Genomic DNA, 17,634 nt, shown 5'->3' with positions numbered 1-17,634 from the left:
GTGGGATTTTTTTTTGGAACGATGCATAGCAAATTAGCTTCGCACCAGTTTTGCCACCATCAGTAAGCTCATTAACTTTATAAGGCCACGAAACACCTTTTAAATATGTTGTATCTTTTTTTTCCATTCCTTCGTAACGACGATGATGTATTAAACGGATTCCAATGTCTTCAAGTAGGGAAGGTTCTGCTGTGTGTTGCGAGAATTGTGTTTTGATTGGACAAACGCTTAACGAACACCTCCTCTCAGATAGACTTATGTTTTGGGTGAGATCGGAAGAAAATAACGATCAGCTTCCCATTACCATCTCGCTTGGAAGGGACCGAGCGAGAGGATCAACACAGGGATACTCAGAATGTGCGGTGAAGGTGAATCATTTTAACTAGATATTGAACCGTTAAAATTGAATTACACGATTTAAAACTTCAACAACGCTTCCGCACCATTTGTGGCATTCGCGTCCGTAAACGATTTCACACCCCTCGTCGGGTGCTTGCGTATCGTTTTCAATCTGTTCAATCAAAGTTGAAATTATTTCACCCGTAAAATTCGATTCTCGCTAGTAGGGACGAGAAAAACCCGAACCCCCCGATTCGTGTCCCGTTTGAGGTTTTCCCGGTCCCTGATTGGTTGACCTCTCGCTTTTTGGTCAAATTTGTTGGGTAAATTGATGTGTACTTAGAAGCTTTGTTGACTCGACTGAATTTGGAGGGTTAAGTAAGGATTAAAGGCTTAATAATTTATGCTGTTTTGTCGCTTTCGGTTCCAGTGGAGTATGTTAAATGGTTTTTAATTCTGTGATTGAATAAGTTATTTGTTCTTATTTGCATAGTTGAACTTTTGGTGAATAGCAAACCAATTGCACAATTTCTGGTAGGGTGTCGTTGAGGATATTTCATTCATGTTCTCTAATAGCTTTAGTTATTGATCTTGATTCGTTGTTTTGTGTATTTCTACTAGGTAGATGTTGAATATCTTAGACTATACTATACACTAGATTATTAGCTAAGCAAATGATGAACATAAGGGTTATTCGTGAACGCTCTATTCGAATTCTTAACTACTTTGAAGATGATCTGTTGAGAAGATTCAGCTCAAAGTCAACAAAATCAATGTCGCATCTTCTTCTTTTTGGACCTGCTTATGGTCGAGGACGTCGTGAAGACATGGACAAGTCTCCAACCCGTTTCCAGGAAACTCGGTTCAGGGCTGCAGTCCTCCATCCACGCCTGCATCCGATCTCCGACAGGTTCGACTCCACCCGATCCATCCAACGAGCTCGCTGTGCTCCTCTACGTCTCGTGTCGTCCGGCATCCTCATCACGTACCAGCCATCGTATCCTTCCGGCTTTGACAACCGTCAGGATATCTGCACCTCTAGCTCGTGGTTTATTCTCCTTCTCCACACGCCCTGCTCGCACACACCGCCACAGATAGTCTTTAACAACCGCCGTTCGAAAATGACTACTGCATTGGCGTCCTCCGTTAGCACAGTCCAGGATTCGCACCCATAGAGGACTACCGGACGTATCAATGTCCGATATATTGGGCATTTCGTGTGTTCCTGGAGTCTTTTGGATTGCAGGAGTTTGTGGAGCACCTAGTAGGCACGATTTCCCTGAACAATGCGCCTCCGGATTTCGCTGCTCGTGTTGTTGTCCGAAGTTACGATCGTACCAAGGTAGCCGAAATCCTCTACTACCTCGTGATCGTCGCCGTCAACTGATATTCTGCTTCAGACTCGGGCACTATCACGGTCAGAGCCTGCATCAAGCAGGCACTTTGTCTTCTTCGCATTGATCCTCAATCCAATTCAATCGGCCTCGCGTCCTCCGCGAAGTCGAAAAATTTAAGAGAACGGGTGATAATCCTGCCCCGGATGTCACATCTGGAATACTTCAATTTTTTTGAGTTAGTTTGGATATGGTCCATGCCAAGGTTAACGCAATCGATGTCGAGAATTAAGAACTCGCAACTTTGGGTGTAATGCATTGTATACACGAGATAATACACAGGCCCACGAAAAGATTGAACCGCATTTTGACTACTTTTTACTAGTTCACATAACCTGAATAATGGCATTATTAATGGTAATAAATATCATTCTCTCAACAATCATTCTATATTAAAGCACTTGGGAAATTTCTCGCCGTCTTCGACTGCGAAAAAGCAAAAACTCATTTCCATAACGTTCTGCACCAATGACAAATGAAGTATCAAAGTTAATGAAGAAAAAAAAGTGTAATATTTTCAACCAGTTTGCTGCCAAATGGGTGCTCGGGTACAGTAAAGTTATTGTTACAGGGCAGCAAAAACGCACATGTTATTTTGTTGCCTCCCTCCTTACGGTAAATGTATTTTGCCAACAAAAGAAAATACGCGTACAGTGGTGCATAATGGAGCATTTATTTATAGGTCGAATGATTCTAAATTTATGATGAATTTACTTTACTGCCTGGTCTGAATGGTCCCTCGGGGGTGTTTACAACAGTGCGGACGTCCCACTCCCCTTCCATCCCTTCCATTTCGGAGACGACCAAAAAGTGCCAGAGAAAATGGCGTGCAAGTGTTTCACCGTCGTTTTGCCGGGTACGTTGGCGGAAGCTCTTTCCGTTTGGTTTCACCATTTTGGCTTGTTTACGTTTCCGTTTAAATTTCGGAGCCTCTGGGGTGGCTTGTCGTGGGGGTCGACTGATATCCACGCACACGCCCAGGTGAAGGGCAAAAATGATACTAAGCGTTGTTTTCATTGTGGTAAATATAGATTTGGGCCCGTGTTAAGTACTGCCGCCGGGAAATGGGAGTACGTAAGGCATGAACATCTTGGGACTCCGTGAACTGCACTGATACAACATTTGATTGTGAAGGATGATCCCTTATATTCGTGAGGAAAGCTTTGTATTCGTCTTTTCGCCTCTTCTTTGTTTCTGTGATGTTAAGAACAGGCCGTACTGCTCACTTGGGCGTTGTAATCCTGTTCATTTCCAACGTAACTGCCTAATTTGAATTTTACTCTCTCTGTTTTATCTAAAGTTAAGTAAATCGATTGTAACTTCAAGAGTTGTTTTCAGAAACCCCATCAGAATAAACACTATACAAAGAAAAACCAAAAACTTTGCCAAAACTTCTGACAAACACATTTTCCCTTTATCTGCTCGTGCTCATGGATGTTGGAGCGTGTATTTTTTTTCAACTGTTTTGTACAGTGCAGAAGGTTGAAATGTCTTGTTTTCTTATTTTGTCACCGTTTCCCTTCCTCCCTTTAATACCTCTCACACACAAACACACAAAATCTAATGCCTCGTTTACCTTTCCGTACTGTTGGTACGCTTTTGTACGCCATTTAGGCTAAAGATAGATTGCAATTTCGCCGCTGCCAAAAACTTGCCAAACGATCTTGAAACGACGAGGCATCGGTTTCGTGCTGCGGGCGGCGATAGCGCATTGCTCCCCCCTCCGAAGCGGGTCCCAACGTTTTTCTTAATGTGATTACTCGCCATTTTCACAACGGACAAAGCGTTCCCGAACGCGGATGCGAAAACGGGGGGCGGTGGGGCTTGGGTAATGTTTGGGGTATTGCTTTTTTGGGGAGGACAGAAGGTATTGCCGTTTCTCGATATGCTCTTAACATACCGTACTCTGTGTCACAGCATCATTCGGTTTACCTAGCGCGTACCAGCGTAGATAAAGGGCCCGGCCAATGAGTAATGAGTAGAAGGATCTATACGTGTGTGTGTGTGTCTGTTAGTATGGAAAGCGTGGAAAGCGTGATGAGCATGAGAAAGAGCGGTGGCACACAGACAAAAAAAAATGAAAACAAAACAAAGTCGGGTGGAAATGTGGGGGTTCTTTTTTGGTTTCACGGCCGGTGACAACTGTGTGCAGATGACGTCGTTCTGGTGGCGTGGTTTAGTATGCTGACTTGGTAGTGTTCCCGTTTTTATCGTCGCATGAACGTCACGTAGTAGATTTTTTTTGTAATAACATTAGATCAAACGTGCATGCTGGTTGGAAGAATAACATAGAGGGGCGGATTCGCTTATATCTGATTTTTTCGATCAAACAGTACTGGCTTTAGTTAACTAATTTATACAAACTAAATCAACAGAACAGAAGACAAAGTTGGGGAACGGAATGTTCTCTATTTTACAGGGTTTTCAAGTTCGCTTGGAAAGAGCTCTCTTTACTCACATGATGCTGAGAAAGTTGAATAGAATTGCTTAAGAATAGAAATTGGAAAAAGTTATAGATACTAACGAAGGATCTTCCTCAACACGTTTCAGTTCAACTAAAACATAATTAAGAATTTGGTTCCGACTTCGCCATTTTATCTCAGAAATTCTCTATATAGCAATGCAGGGGTTTCGAGTTCAAACTGACAAATTCAGAGTATCCTATTGAACAAGATTCATAAATTGAGAAATATTCCAGAAGTACCTCCGATACAATCGACAGGAGCAGAATTCAAAAAACAAACGATTCAATTTAAGAGACTGTTCTCTAAATTGAATTTTTGACAACTTGTAAAACTGTGTGATGTGAAATAATCGAAATATTTTTTGTTGCTTACGTGTTTTAGCCTGCAATTGAACGCCTTTATAGAAATTGAAAAATTCAGGTCAGCTTTTCATATCGAACAAAAATTAAATAAAAACAAATACAAATTACCTTTCCGCTTGGTCATGCGTTACAAATTGGCACATGATTTGCTTCCAGGCATCATTTTGCTGGCGAAAAAAAAAACGTATACAGTCCCATGTAACGTTTGCTGTGTATGTTTCAATACCAGCACTCAAAATTAAACAGAGCGTTATTGATGAATGTTGTTTCGTGATGAGTAAGTAATTAAAATTTAAATTGCATCCACATTGCGCCGCAGGACGCAACTTCCATTATCGATCACGGCCAGCAACGGGAGTTCTGGTTTGATGCATTTTAGTTTTACACTCACGCGAATATACGCAATGTATTGATGATCCAATTTTCCAGTTTATTTTTTATCGACTAAAACTCGTTAAACTTTCCGAGTTCGTAAAAGCATCATCGTTTGGTTTTTACCTTCCTGTACAACTGATCGTAAAATAAGCGGAAAACGGACGCATTTAAACTCATGCCTAGAACCGACCAACAACAGCAAATAAAAACTCCTACACCACGAAACCAATGATGATGGTAATACTAACAATGGAGAACTCATCAGCACCAACACTTACTTTTTTTAAATGTCCTTTCGTGTCCTCGCTGTTGTGCAGCGGAAAACTCCACACAAACTGGGATCTTTTGTTTCGAAACGTTTGCAAAAGCGTTGTCCTTTATTGGCGGGTAATTACATTCTCGGATCGGCGTGGGAGGGTGGGTGGTACAACGTTTCATTATGTGTACGATGTGGAGGCCTTGAAAGATACGGTGGATGATGAATGAGTGCATGAAAAATGTGTTCTTTTTTTCTCCTACTTTCAGCATGTTTAGCTCGGGTGAAAGGAATGGGAGGAAAATATTATCCCTAGGTGAATGCGGAATGCAGAATGTTTTCCCTTAGTGTGTAACTGTGGTGATAGGAGAAAATGAAAAATGTGTGCAAACTTTTTAAAATATTGCTTGAATTCCGCATCGATGATTCAACATGGAATGAATTATTTAATTATAAAATATTTTACCGATATACGAAAGATTCCATTATTTTCAATACGAATTTATTCAAAGTTAAATAAGTACTAACAAAGCGTTATATTTAATGTTTTGATTAAGGGTTGCAAACATTAAATAGACTCGCCACAGTTTGACAGGCTGTGACCCGGTAATTGAATGCCGATTTCACGCGTGGACAGGGAAAAAAGAAACAATACTTCCGGTCCTGTGATATACTCGTTCATGTAGACTTTTCCATCCAATACGTCCCCTGGTACCGGCCCAAAAGCTGTCAAACTCTTACACCACCCGCTTGCCCAAAATGTACGCCTGGAAACAGAACAAACAGGAAAAGCAAGCAATCATACGCATATATACAAACGACATTGACATTTCTTAAAGTTCACGGCTACCGTCGTCTTAGCTTTCATGCGGTGTGATTTATTTCACCTTCCATGATTGGATTGGTACAACCACCCCACCCCCGTACAGGTTGGGAGGTGAAAGTTGACTTCTGGGTAAAATAATAATAAAACAAAGTAGAAATCGATACGACAAGGGCTGCGAATTTTGCTCTGCCCAATGGAATGAAACTTTCGTGCCATCGGCACAATCATCGTTCACTTCAAACTCTGGTTCCAAACATAAACCTCTGTGGGAAGCTTTTCCTGCCCGACGATGTGGGGTGTTTTTCATTTTTTTTTTTTAGAAAAGAACGGCTTAAGCACGAGCGTGAGTAGTCGCCGCGGTACCTTTGGTGGGGTCCTTTGTGAAGGACCCACCTTGTACGTGGTTGGAATCGAGGTTGAAATTTATTGATTTAGTGGCGTGATTTACATCAACCTCTCGTTGCCTGCGTACAACCTCAGGCTTTTTGACCTTTTTTGGGACCTTTTTAATAACCTTTTAGTTTTGCCCGGTCGGCGATCTTGACTTTCACGAAAGCTTCCGCGAATTATTCACCCTTTTTCCGTATCGTCTCGTAGTACGTTGGTTGTCCGCCAACCAAACAAAAAAAAAAGGTTCCCGGTAACATTTGTCCAATGAAGTCAAAAGCTGCGTACCTTGGTGAAAAAGTGTTGCTGTTTTGTCTTAATTCCCATTTGCATATGACTCCATATCATTTTACCAGATGTCGTTAGGTTGAAGGTCAGTGGCAAGGTTTTCGATGAATTATGATTAATAATTATGGCTAACAAAGACAACCGTTTCGGAAGCGAGGAAAACTTTTGCCTTCGAAAAGTTACCAAGTTGTCTTTGAAGAAGGTTTTGAAGCTTTGCCCTTTACTTATTTTGTTGGAAAAAGAACAAACAAGACACCGCCGAGGTGCGAGTGGTTCATTAGCATTAGTAATGGGTTTTGTGATGGGTGGCAGGGAGGTTGGAATCATATTTTCACGCTATCGACCTTTCTGGGAACCTATCCTTTACGCGCTAATCTATCGGTGAAAGTAGAGCCGGAAACCGGCTGTCACCGGGGAACCGGAACCAGCTTTCCGCTTGGCTGATAGAACCGTGCCGTTCCTCCATTTCTTTTGGGCTAGGTCGCTGTTGCCAAATGGTTAATCGGATAAGCTTTCGCACCTTTCACACCCGAGTCGCTATGAATCAAGGAAGTCACTCCCTGCTTTCGTTGGGAAGGGAGACAAACTGAGGCTAAAATATTGTTCTGCCTAATCTGTCTTTCACGCATCGTGTGCTATAATTTTCGACACACTGTACGGAATGGACGCGGAAGCTTACCACTAATCAATGTAAATGCTTTCATCGGACGGAAAGTGATTTGGAAACTAATCCGATAGTAATGTTACTTCCGCTATCGCCAAACCGGCAATGACAGTCAGCGGTGTTGGACATAGATTCGTTGGATGGCAATTGGAAGATTAGTCTTCGTCCATCTTTTTTTTTTCTTTTTGCCCTATACTCTTTAAAGGTCGTCCTCAAGATAACGGAACGTATTAATTCATGGATATTCGCATTTATTCTTGAAAGTTATAAAGTTGCCTTCCTACTTAGATTTTGGTTGACTTTTTGAAAGATACCTCTCAGAGGCTCTCTGTATTAAGTTTACGGAAAGACTTAATAGACGAAAAATTTATTATAGACCTCTTTGAAAGAGTTGTAGCAAAGTTTGTTATTTATTTTACTTTTAAAATTAATTTCTAAGCTTAAAGAGCTTAAATAGTAGATAGTTTTGCAAAATTTAAACGTTCTATTTCCATTTCATTACGTTAAATCCTGGATCAAAGGTCATTTATCACCTAAAACCCATGTAACGCCCACTGCATTATAATTTTTCCCAGCGCAATCGGGACTAACCGCGGGATAATAGTGACAATTAAGCGCCAACCAAACGGTAGCATCCCAACCCGGACGCAGACAGGGATTAGTGTTCCCGTTTTATCGCGTACCGTACAGATTGCCCCTTCGGACACGGGTAAAAAGGTGTAGTGGGATCGGTTTACCCTGACCCAGCCCGTGGTTAGAACGAAACCAAAGTCCCAGGAAAGGACACGCTGCGGGACACATCAGTGGGTGAAAGTGTAGCAATTAAGGCGGTAGTTCGTCCGGTGGTCTAGGTTGAGGACTTTCTAATTAACCTTCAATTTGGCTTTTAGGATATTGCACGAAGGTGGGTTTTTCAAGTTGAAGAAGCAAAAGGTGTGTCGGAGGGTGCTTTTTTTTGTGCTCCAGGAATGGCGTGACGACAGTTTGCAGCTAAACGGTTTCATGTTCTGAAAGGGTGATAAATCTTATTCATGTTCACGGGGATTGAATTTATGAAATACGGTCCCTATTAAATGGTGGTGTCTAATTAGAGGTGAAGCGATTCAATTCCGTGGAGTACGGAAATTGTGTACGTTATTGTTGGTTTTTTCGAATCATTTTATTTTTCAATTTAATAGCCTTAACAAATGTGACTTTTTATAAAATCTTAATAAAATGTGTCCTCTTTTTTGTGCTTTTAGATTGCTGGTGGAAAAGGCAAGCATTTAACACGCAGTCACGCGATGCGTGAGTCAACTTCCCCGCCCCGAACACCAACACCACGATCTCCATCCGATACGCACAATAGCAATCCAATCAGTAGCACCGGCAGCGGTAGTACGGGTGGAATAAGCAACACGACCACTGCCACCACTACGATTGCCAGTAGCAACAGCAGCAGCAGCAGCAGTGGTATCGCACTCAGCAATGGTCCCCAAGGCCAGCCAGAACGATCGTCAGGAGCAGCATCCACCATGAGCGACGCCGAATCGCTGGCCAAACATAACAGCGCTGGCCCGGGCGGAGGTGGTGGTGGGACTGGCGGTGGCACCAGTGGCAACAGTTCACCAAACATCGTCCTCTTTGCCGGTGGTGAGGATCAGCAACGTAATGGTAAATCTCAGCTAGATTTAGACTTCCCGAAGCTGACACCGCCGAAGACGTCCTTTAATCCGAACGCTGGTAGTAACGGTGCGCATCATCCACACTCGCAAAAGGGAAACAGTGTGAAGAGCAACGGAACGGCAACTCATCACGCTAGGGCGAATGGTAGCGCACCCGGTGGTGAGCCAGACAAATCGGCACCGTTGACAACCACCGCCGGTGCGACGTTCTCAGTAGCGACCGGAGGCAGCAATAACGCGAAACAGACAACACCGTCACAGCAAGGCGTGACGAGCACGGTTTCACCTAACGGCACCGATACACCGGACGGTGGTGGAACGACTCGCGGCGGAGGTGGGATGCTAGCGAGTCAAAGTCCGTCCAATCATAATCTCGTACCGGTGTCCGGATCTGGCAATGTATCCGCGGCAACATGTGATACTACTGCGGTCGGAGGTGATCCGTCGATGGCGGGTGCTGTAGGCAAAGCGCTGTCTACGCATACCGCTCCGGCACAGTCAGCTGCGAATAGCAACTTTTGTGATAACGATGGTCGCCATGGTTCGTACCAGCACCAGCATCAGCGCGATGTGAGCTTTAGCGACAATGAAGGAGCTGGTGGTGGCCCGACGACGAACGTCGACGGTCAGATCAATATACAGTTCTCGCACGAAACGGAAACACGTTACATCCAGTGCGATAGTCCTACGGATAGCCTTATGCGAAGCGGTAGTAATGCGGGTGGTACAGGTACTGGGCCAACTACCACACCACCCAGTGGTGGCGGTAAGAAACGTAGTGGTGCTTCCGGGAAGGGTGGAAATAAGGCGACCCGGTTGAAACATCTGAGCGGAGGCTCGTCCTCCAGTGTTGACGGAGGTGGCGGAGGAGGCACCGGTGGCGGTGGTGGTGGTGGAAATGGCGGCTGTGGTGGCGGGATGGCTTCGTTTATGTCGCGCGACAGTCTCTGCGATCCGTTCACCGACCAGAGCGGTGTGAATTTGCTTCAGTTTTTCAAGGAAACGCTGAACAAAAACTTCAAAGACCGCAACATGCTGATGAAGATTGAGAAGGAGCTACTATCGCTGGCGATGGATCGTAGCCGGAGTCAGATGAAATTTCCGCCCATGTCTTCCTACAACCGAATGTTGATACACCGGGTGGCGGCCTACTTCGGCATGGAGCACAACGTGGACGCAACGCAGCAGTGCGTGATTGCGGAGGTGACACCGGCCACCCGCATACCGGACATACGGTTTAAGAATCTCATTTCGGACAGCTTCTCGGAGGAACCGCGCAAATCCATCCTGAAGCGGGACACGCACAGCTTCGACGAGTACCATCGGTTCGGTAGCGGTGCTGGCGGTGGTGGTGGAGGAGGAGGAGGAGGTGGTGGTGGATCCGGAAGTGGTCTTCTGCACTGTCCCGATCGGGGCATGCTGGATCGGAAAGCGAAAAGCTTCGAGGAGCGTGAGGAAGAGTATGAGAAGTCGAAGCGGAGATTATTCAAAAATCGCGAGGTAAGATCGTTAGAAAGACACGTGTTGAATTGGTGGGTTGTATTGGTGGGTTTTGAATTTGTAGTGTACCGCGTAATGTGTGTTTTTGTGTGCTATGTATGTTGTACATATATAACAGATACAAACGATGTAATCAATGTACGTGTATTGTATATTTGTTTCCTTTCTCAATTCTCTGTTTCTTTTTCTACATGATCCTCCTACTTCTATCGATTGATCCGTGTCCTGTCTTCCCGTACGTCCATCGTTACGCAACAAAACCCCGTTCCGTCCCTATTTTCCCGACGATTCATCCAACCTTAATCCAAATCCCGTGCTCGTTTGAACGTGCGCCACCGTGGCGGAGGACTTTCAGCATGATTCCGAGTCCGATCAGTGGCAGTGGATATCGACCGATGGTGGTGGTGTTGCTGGTGGCGGCGCCGGTGTTGGTACGACGCTGGTTGACCTCAATGCCGCCCGGCACCAGCATAAACTGCAGAACAATCGCTTGCTGAAAGTACAATCAGTGGTACGCCTGTGTGTGGGGCATTAAGTGCCACAACAACAAAAAAACACAATCCATCCCAATATCTTCACCAAACCGTGAATATGTTTTGTGGTGCCTGTTGCAATGATGATTTTCGTTTTTTTTGTTTTGCCGATCGTTTCATTTGTAGTCAATTGAGGGACGATCGGAAGAACGGCCTTGCGTATCGAAATCTCACAGCTTCGGAGGTTATGGAGGATCGTCACAGAATGCATCGTTGCTGCGGGGCGATTCGATAACGTCAACCAAAAGTGCCGGTGCGCGGTTGTTTACGAAGCAGGACTCGAACGCCAGCACCAACACGCCCTGGAGGCTGTCCCCGTCAAGCAGTGGGTGAGTGTTTTGCTTTGGTGCAGTTGCGAACACTGCCCGGATAGTGTTCTACGGAAGAGGTACCAACCGCAGGAGAGCTCATGGATGGATCATTTGATACTGTTGTAGATCACTTATCGATAGGTTTTTAATTTGTTTTTACTATCCTATGTTGTTTTTCGGAAACAACATACCCTAATGTCTAAGATTAAGTTAGCGTAATTTCTCTATCATTTATTGATTTAGAAGATTAATCCTAGAATTAGTGGAACAGTGTAAATTACGTTTGATCCATCTGTGAACGCACTCCGGTAGTCTTCCGGATCGACCGATGAGTAACGATTGCCTTCAAACGCAGGTCGTACCTTACTTCCAGTTACAAAACCCAATCGATCCGCTCGGATTCGGTAACACCGTCCCCAACTGGCTACGGCAGCGGTGATCACACACCGGAACCGTGCGTCCCATCACCGTCGGCTACGTGCGGCGTCATGTGGGCCGTCACCGACATGGCCAGTGTGCCGAAGGGAAGTGTACTGATTGATCCCCAGACGTTTCAGCCGATTGTTAACCAGGACGGGTAAGTATCGCCGCAAGAAGGAAGATATTGCTGGTGTGATTTACTGCTAATGTGTTAATGTGTAATATTTTGTCACAGCTCGCTGTATCATTTCGACCCATCCAATCTACCACCGGCTGCGGGCGGTCCGTGGCCACCAAGTGGCAAAATGTCGAAGCGAAGGTTTGAAAAGCAAAAGTCATTCAACAGTAAGAACAATCTCAATAGTAGCAGTTCGCTCGAAAGCGCTACAGATGGGCCGTCGCTAGGAAAGACGGTCGAATGTGGACAACAGACGGCAATTCCTACCGTCGGTGAGTGCGGTACCGGTGCCATCACGACCATCATGACGGTGGTATCAACGACAGCGACAACGACACCGACCACCATCGCGGAGGAGGTGGTCAACGAGCTCGGATGCTACGATGTGGGTGTCAACTCTGGCGGCCTAAAATTACTAAGCGTTAAAGATAATCCAGATATGGATGGTAAGTATGGTTTGGTTTTGAAAAACAAAGCGTTTATGTAACTTTTTGTCTGTTTTTTTTTTGGTGCAGAAAACTCAAGCCTCTGCGAAGAAATCTCACAAACGACAAACGAGCTTGGTGGGTTGAAGTTACAGAAACATCAAGCCACTAGTCCTATGCTGCAGGCAAGCGAACTGCAGCCAATCGATATGAATGAAGTATGTACAATCTGTTCCAAATTTTCTGCTACGGATATGTGGTAATTCTTGTTTTCCTTCCTTCCTTGGCAGATACAATACGGTACCAATCAGCACGAAAGTGGAACACTCATGCATACTGCCAACTCTGCACTGCTGGATAATGATCGATCCTTGATCGACGAAGTGGTGGAAGTGACGGGAGAGGAGCAAGACGATCTCGGCGATAGGCTGGACGCGCTGGACAAACCCGACCACAACAATCCGGCTCTCGGTGCTGCTGTACAATTGTTGCACGTACACGATCCTGTCAGTAGTAGCAGCACGCTGGATGCCGGCGAAGACGATGACGAGGATCGTAGCGAAACTCCGACCGACGGTGGACAGGAGGAGGTGGACAAGAAAAATGACATGGTTAAGGTAGCTAACGTGGTACAGACGGTAGTACCTTTGACCAGTTATGCGAGCACCACCACAACACCGAACGGTGGTAGTGGTGTCGGTGGTGGCGGTGTTAGCGCTTATACCGTCACGTACGATGGTGGAGGTAGTGGTCATCCGGGTGCTACCGTATACGCAACCGGTACGCCAGGCCTGTCAACGACGACATATCAGACCGCGGTAAGCATGACTTTCGCTTTTATATGTTTCCCTTTTTTAATTTAACACTGCAATGTTCTTCCTACTTTTTAGCCGGACGGTGCCATTTATGCCGTACCATCCTCGCTGGTCTACACATATCCCACGGCAATGGATCCAACCGAAATGTCCGGTGGGTACTTTGTGCCAGTGTACGATCCGCAGCAACAGCGTGAAGCGAGCCTCTGTTCAACACCGGGCGCTTCCATCTACTCGGCTCCGGCCGGTGCGACTTCGACAGTATTGCATCCGATCGCGTACACACAGAGTGCGGCTGCTGCTGCGGCTGCAGCTGCCGCTGCCTATACTGGTGCGCCACTGTACCAAAATCCGGTGATGTATTCGTCCGACCAATTCCCCGCGGCACAAGCGGCCGCCGCTGCAGCAGCCGGTCAGCTTTCACAGTATCCCATTAGCTACCCGATCGGAATAGGATATCCGTTTAATGGTAAGGATCTCGGATGCTTTCGATGCTTTAGAAGTTAGAATATGATTCATTAAAATCTTTTTTTCTTTACAGGGGCTGCGTACCAAAACTACTGGAATCAACCAATCACTTACTACGTTCCTCAGACGCCCGTACCATCAACGGTGGGCGGTGCGTCAATACTAATGCAGCCTCCGATACCGCAAACTCCTACCAATGGTGGAATTATCACAACCACCGCATCAACACCGAGCACCGGCAACAATTCGTCGGGTGCGCCTATTTCCGGCAAGCGCAACACGACTCCTCCCAACAGTGGGCACGGTCAATCGCAAGGTGGCGCCACGCACAGTGCCTCGGTAACACCGGTTCCGATATCACCGTTCACCGCCAATATTTCCGTACCACTGCCCGATTCGTCATCGGCTGCCGCTGCCGCCGCCGCTGCTGCTGGTGCGCCGATGTACGCCGCCTTCCCGCAACCACTGTACCCCAACATGCTTCCATTTGCAAGCCCGATGGCGACACATCCTCATTCGGTTGCGGCCACTGCCGGCACGCTGGTACCCACTGCCGCATCATTCCATCCGCATCCGCCATCCGGTGGAGCACAGCATCATCCCGCTTCTTCTACCGGCGGTACGCACGGTGGTGAATCGACACCACTGTCCGGTGGTAATGGGCACCATCAGCATCATTCACAGTACCACCATCATCAGCATCACCAGCAGGGCGGCAGCAGTGGTCACTATTCCAGCGTGAATGGACCATCGAATGGAGGCGGTAACAGCAGCAGCAGTAGTAGCAGTAGCAACAGCAGCCACAGTGGTGGCAACCACAGTACCAACTGTGCGACAAACGCACCGACACCACAGTCGACGCCCAGTACACCGCTTTCCCTGCCAATGTCTATGCCATCGCATCACGGTGGTGTTCCCGGTGCAACGCATAAAGGCATGCCGCTCTTTCCTACACCTCCCATTATGCCGAGCGTAACCGGAGGTGGAGGATATGCCGGTGGGCATCATCATTATGGTGCGTCGGATGAACGCAAAGCGGGAAATGGAGGTTACCAGGGTAGCAAACCGCGACAACCCAATGCAAACTCCGGTGCAAACGGTGGAAGCTACTTTAGCTACAATGCGTCCGCGAACGGTGGCCGACAGATGACGCCGAACAGCAATGCGGGAAGTGGCAGCTATCAACCGCCCGGTGGAGGTGGCATGAAGGGAAGCTACGCACAGAACAATACAGGGAACAATAACCAAAACCAGAACGGTCCACTGATCCTGGGACCGCCTCCGTCGGGTAAGGGTAATCGCCACGATGGTACCGCGCCGCAAAACGTAACCAACGCGAACAGCAACTCCTCCAGCAAGCCACCACTGATACCGACGCTGCCGAGCATGGTCGTACCGGGTGCGGCCGCACCGAGCACGGGAATGGCGGGCGATAAGACGCGTCTGAATCGCTCCTCGAAACCGCCCAATCTCGATCTGAAGCGCAGCTACAACAGCAACAGTTACGGTGGGGTGAACAACCGTAACACGCCCAGCACAAATTCGAACGAAAGCAATGGCTCACCGAACAGTATTACGTCGTCGTCTGTGCACGAGCACGGTGCATCTCAATCGCATCATCCCATGGGACCGCCGCATCATGCCGCAGCTACACATCACCACGGTGGCCACGGTGGTAACAATCATCCGTCGACACCGACCTCGCATCATCACGGTAGCAACCATCCGGTCGTGTCGGCCGGTGGCCAACCATCTCAGCACGGTACACTGCACCATCATCATCATCCGGCGCATCCGCACGCGCAACACCATCATCCCCATCACGGTGGAAACCAACCGATGCCGCCCGGTGTTCAGCAACAAACTCACGGTGGTCCCGGTGGAGGTGGCGGTGGAGGAGGAGGAGGGGCTGGTGGTACGACACATTACTATCATCCGGGTGGAGGTCAATCGATGGCACCAGCTGGAGCAGGGCAGCAGCACCATTCCGGCCAATCGTCGTATTATTCGGGCGGTGCAGGAAACGGTCCATCACAGCGCGGAGGCAGCGTAGGAAGCAATGGCGGTGGCAGTGGCACCGGTTCCGGATCCGGTGCGAACACCGGTGCACACACCGCGACACATCCGCACGCGATGCCTGCAGCTGTAATGCATAATTCGGCTGTTGCTGCAGCAGCCGCTGCTGCCGCGGTCGAACCGTACCATCAGCAGCTGATCCCGATCAATGCCGCTACCGGGATGTCTTACGTCAAGATTGGCCAGGCGTACTACGTAAGTAATCGAATCGTATTGGTGGTAGTGTTTGTGTGTCCCGTTGTGTACTTATGAAACGTTTCTGTTCTGTTTGTGTTACATGTGTTTAGCCTTCGTTAACGTTGCCGCAAAGCCGCCGATCGCCTCCGAACGAAATTCGTCCAATTGCGGGTGTCTATCCGACGATGAATATGGTGATGCCGGGTATGAGGCACCGTGTGTTTTGGAGCACTGACTGTGATGGAAGATTCTAAACCGCTTTGTCTTTCTTCTTCGTTTCAGCATCACGACAATTCACACCACGACCACAGCACAGCACCGGGTACAGCAGTGCCAAGGCGGCTAAATCGCTTCGATAAAGAAGCATACAAATAGCAGCATGTTGCCGCATGGCAACGATGGGTAGTATGTCCTTCAACGGTGGAAAATCGCAAACAAATCGTACGGTAATACATTACGATAAGTATAAACCTTAATCGAACTAACAACAACTGATTGTAGTGCAGTAACGCGTAACACATAGCGCAAACCTAGACAACCTTTACCATACAACAACAAAAAACATACTATTAGGGGTTATAATGTGATGTGAAAGAGACTCTAGAAAGACATGCAAAAGTAATCATTAAGAGCGGTAGCGTGACAAATGGGTAAAGGAATGAGACACATTTATTTAGAACGAAACATATTATGGAATACGTACCACACAACTTCCATCAATGAAAGGCGCGTTTACTTTACGGGCGCTAAGGTAAATTGTTCACCATTTCAAACGAGTGTGCGTGTGTGTGTGTGCGCAGATGGATCAACCAAGAAGAATTAAGTGCAAGTGCTGGTGTGCAGTTAATGATGTGCGGTTTTAAAACGCAACATGTTCGTTTAGTTACAGTTGGCAAACAGTGCAAATATCTTAGTTGCTGATCCGAAAACAATCAGTGGTACGGACCGGGCAGGCATAGCTAGCAGGGCAGACAAAATAAAGGCAGGACCAAACAAGCGACTGTTTGAGATGTGAAGCAAAGGAAATCATAGAGAAAAGAGATAAAATTGCGTATCACAACATCATGTGATACAAAAGCAGCAGAACGTCGAGTGACCGGAGTAAATACTCCTGTCAACCGACAAAGTGTCCGTTTGAAAAGCGTAATGAAATGACGACCAGAAAAAAAAACAAACAAACATTTTATTACAGTAGGAAGGAATCACTATGTTAAAACTATGGGAATGTTACGAGCGGACAAATGAAAAGTTAATGGCCATGAAACACGATGACGTGATGAAACAATGGGTGATGAAGATCTGAAGCGTTTGAACAATAAAAAAAAAACAGAGCGACCAGCATGAAAATGGAACGGATGAATGTGGTTAACGCACGGAGAACGCATGTTGAAATGTTGTGCTTAGTGGAGGCGCAAATCGTAATATGAACAACACAAAAGATTGAAACAAAACAGCAATAAGGAGCTACAAAACTGGACCACCCTGTTTAGCCCAGGATGAACAAAAAAAAGTAAAGTTCACATGTAATGTGAATACAAAAAGCAACATTGGCAGAATGAAAATCGATAACAACAACAGGAAAACCAAATCTTATGCCACTAAAACACACACACACAATCTACCGTTGCACAATAGCAACACAAACACAAAAATGGAGAGAAAGAAATTTGCGCCAAAACTGTTATTGTGTGATGAAAATGAATTGAGTTAC

At 46.5% G+C, this 17,634-nt stretch overlaps 1 protein-coding gene across 10 annotated transcripts in view; it reads left to right on the top strand.

Annotated features, from left to right (window-relative positions):
- LOC125770070 (protein encore-like) overlaps window positions 1-16,508 on the top strand; it is a 44,893-nt gene extending 28,385 nt beyond the window's left edge. For 7 of the 10 annotated variants that reach the window (XM_049439277.1, XM_049439270.1, XM_049439269.1 and 4 more), the window contains 11 exons: window positions 8,598-10,520; window positions 10,876-11,031; window positions 11,180-11,382; window positions 11,720-11,941; window positions 12,020-12,408; window positions 12,478-12,605; window positions 12,678-13,205; window positions 13,278-13,671; window positions 13,744-15,941; window positions 16,034-16,127; window positions 16,206-16,508. In XM_049439277.1, coding sequence (XP_049295234.1) covers window positions 8,598-10,520; window positions 10,876-11,031; window positions 11,180-11,382; window positions 11,720-11,941; window positions 12,020-12,408; window positions 12,478-12,605; window positions 12,678-13,205; window positions 13,278-13,671; window positions 13,744-15,941; window positions 16,034-16,127; window positions 16,206-16,282 — 6,312 coding nt within the window. In that variant the 3' untranslated portion in view covers window positions 16,283-16,508. The remainder of the gene's footprint in view (window positions 1-8,597; window positions 10,521-10,875; window positions 11,032-11,179; window positions 11,383-11,719; window positions 11,942-12,019; window positions 12,409-12,477; window positions 12,606-12,677; window positions 13,206-13,277; window positions 13,672-13,743; window positions 15,942-16,033; window positions 16,128-16,205) is intronic. The other 3 variants (XM_049439274.1, XM_049439276.1, XM_049439275.1) reach the window with 3 other exon arrangements.
- The last annotated feature ends 1,126 nt before the right edge of the window (window positions 16,509-17,634 follow it).

The sequence above is a fragment of the Anopheles funestus genome, chromosome 3RL, assembly GCF_943734845.2.
Source record: "Anopheles funestus chromosome 3RL, idAnoFuneDA-416_04, whole genome shotgun sequence".
Classification (NCBI taxonomy): Eukaryota; Metazoa; Arthropoda; class Insecta; order Diptera; family Culicidae; genus Anopheles; species Anopheles funestus.
The sequence above is the reverse complement of the archived record's forward strand: the minus strand, read 5'-3'. Positions and strand labels throughout refer to the sequence as shown.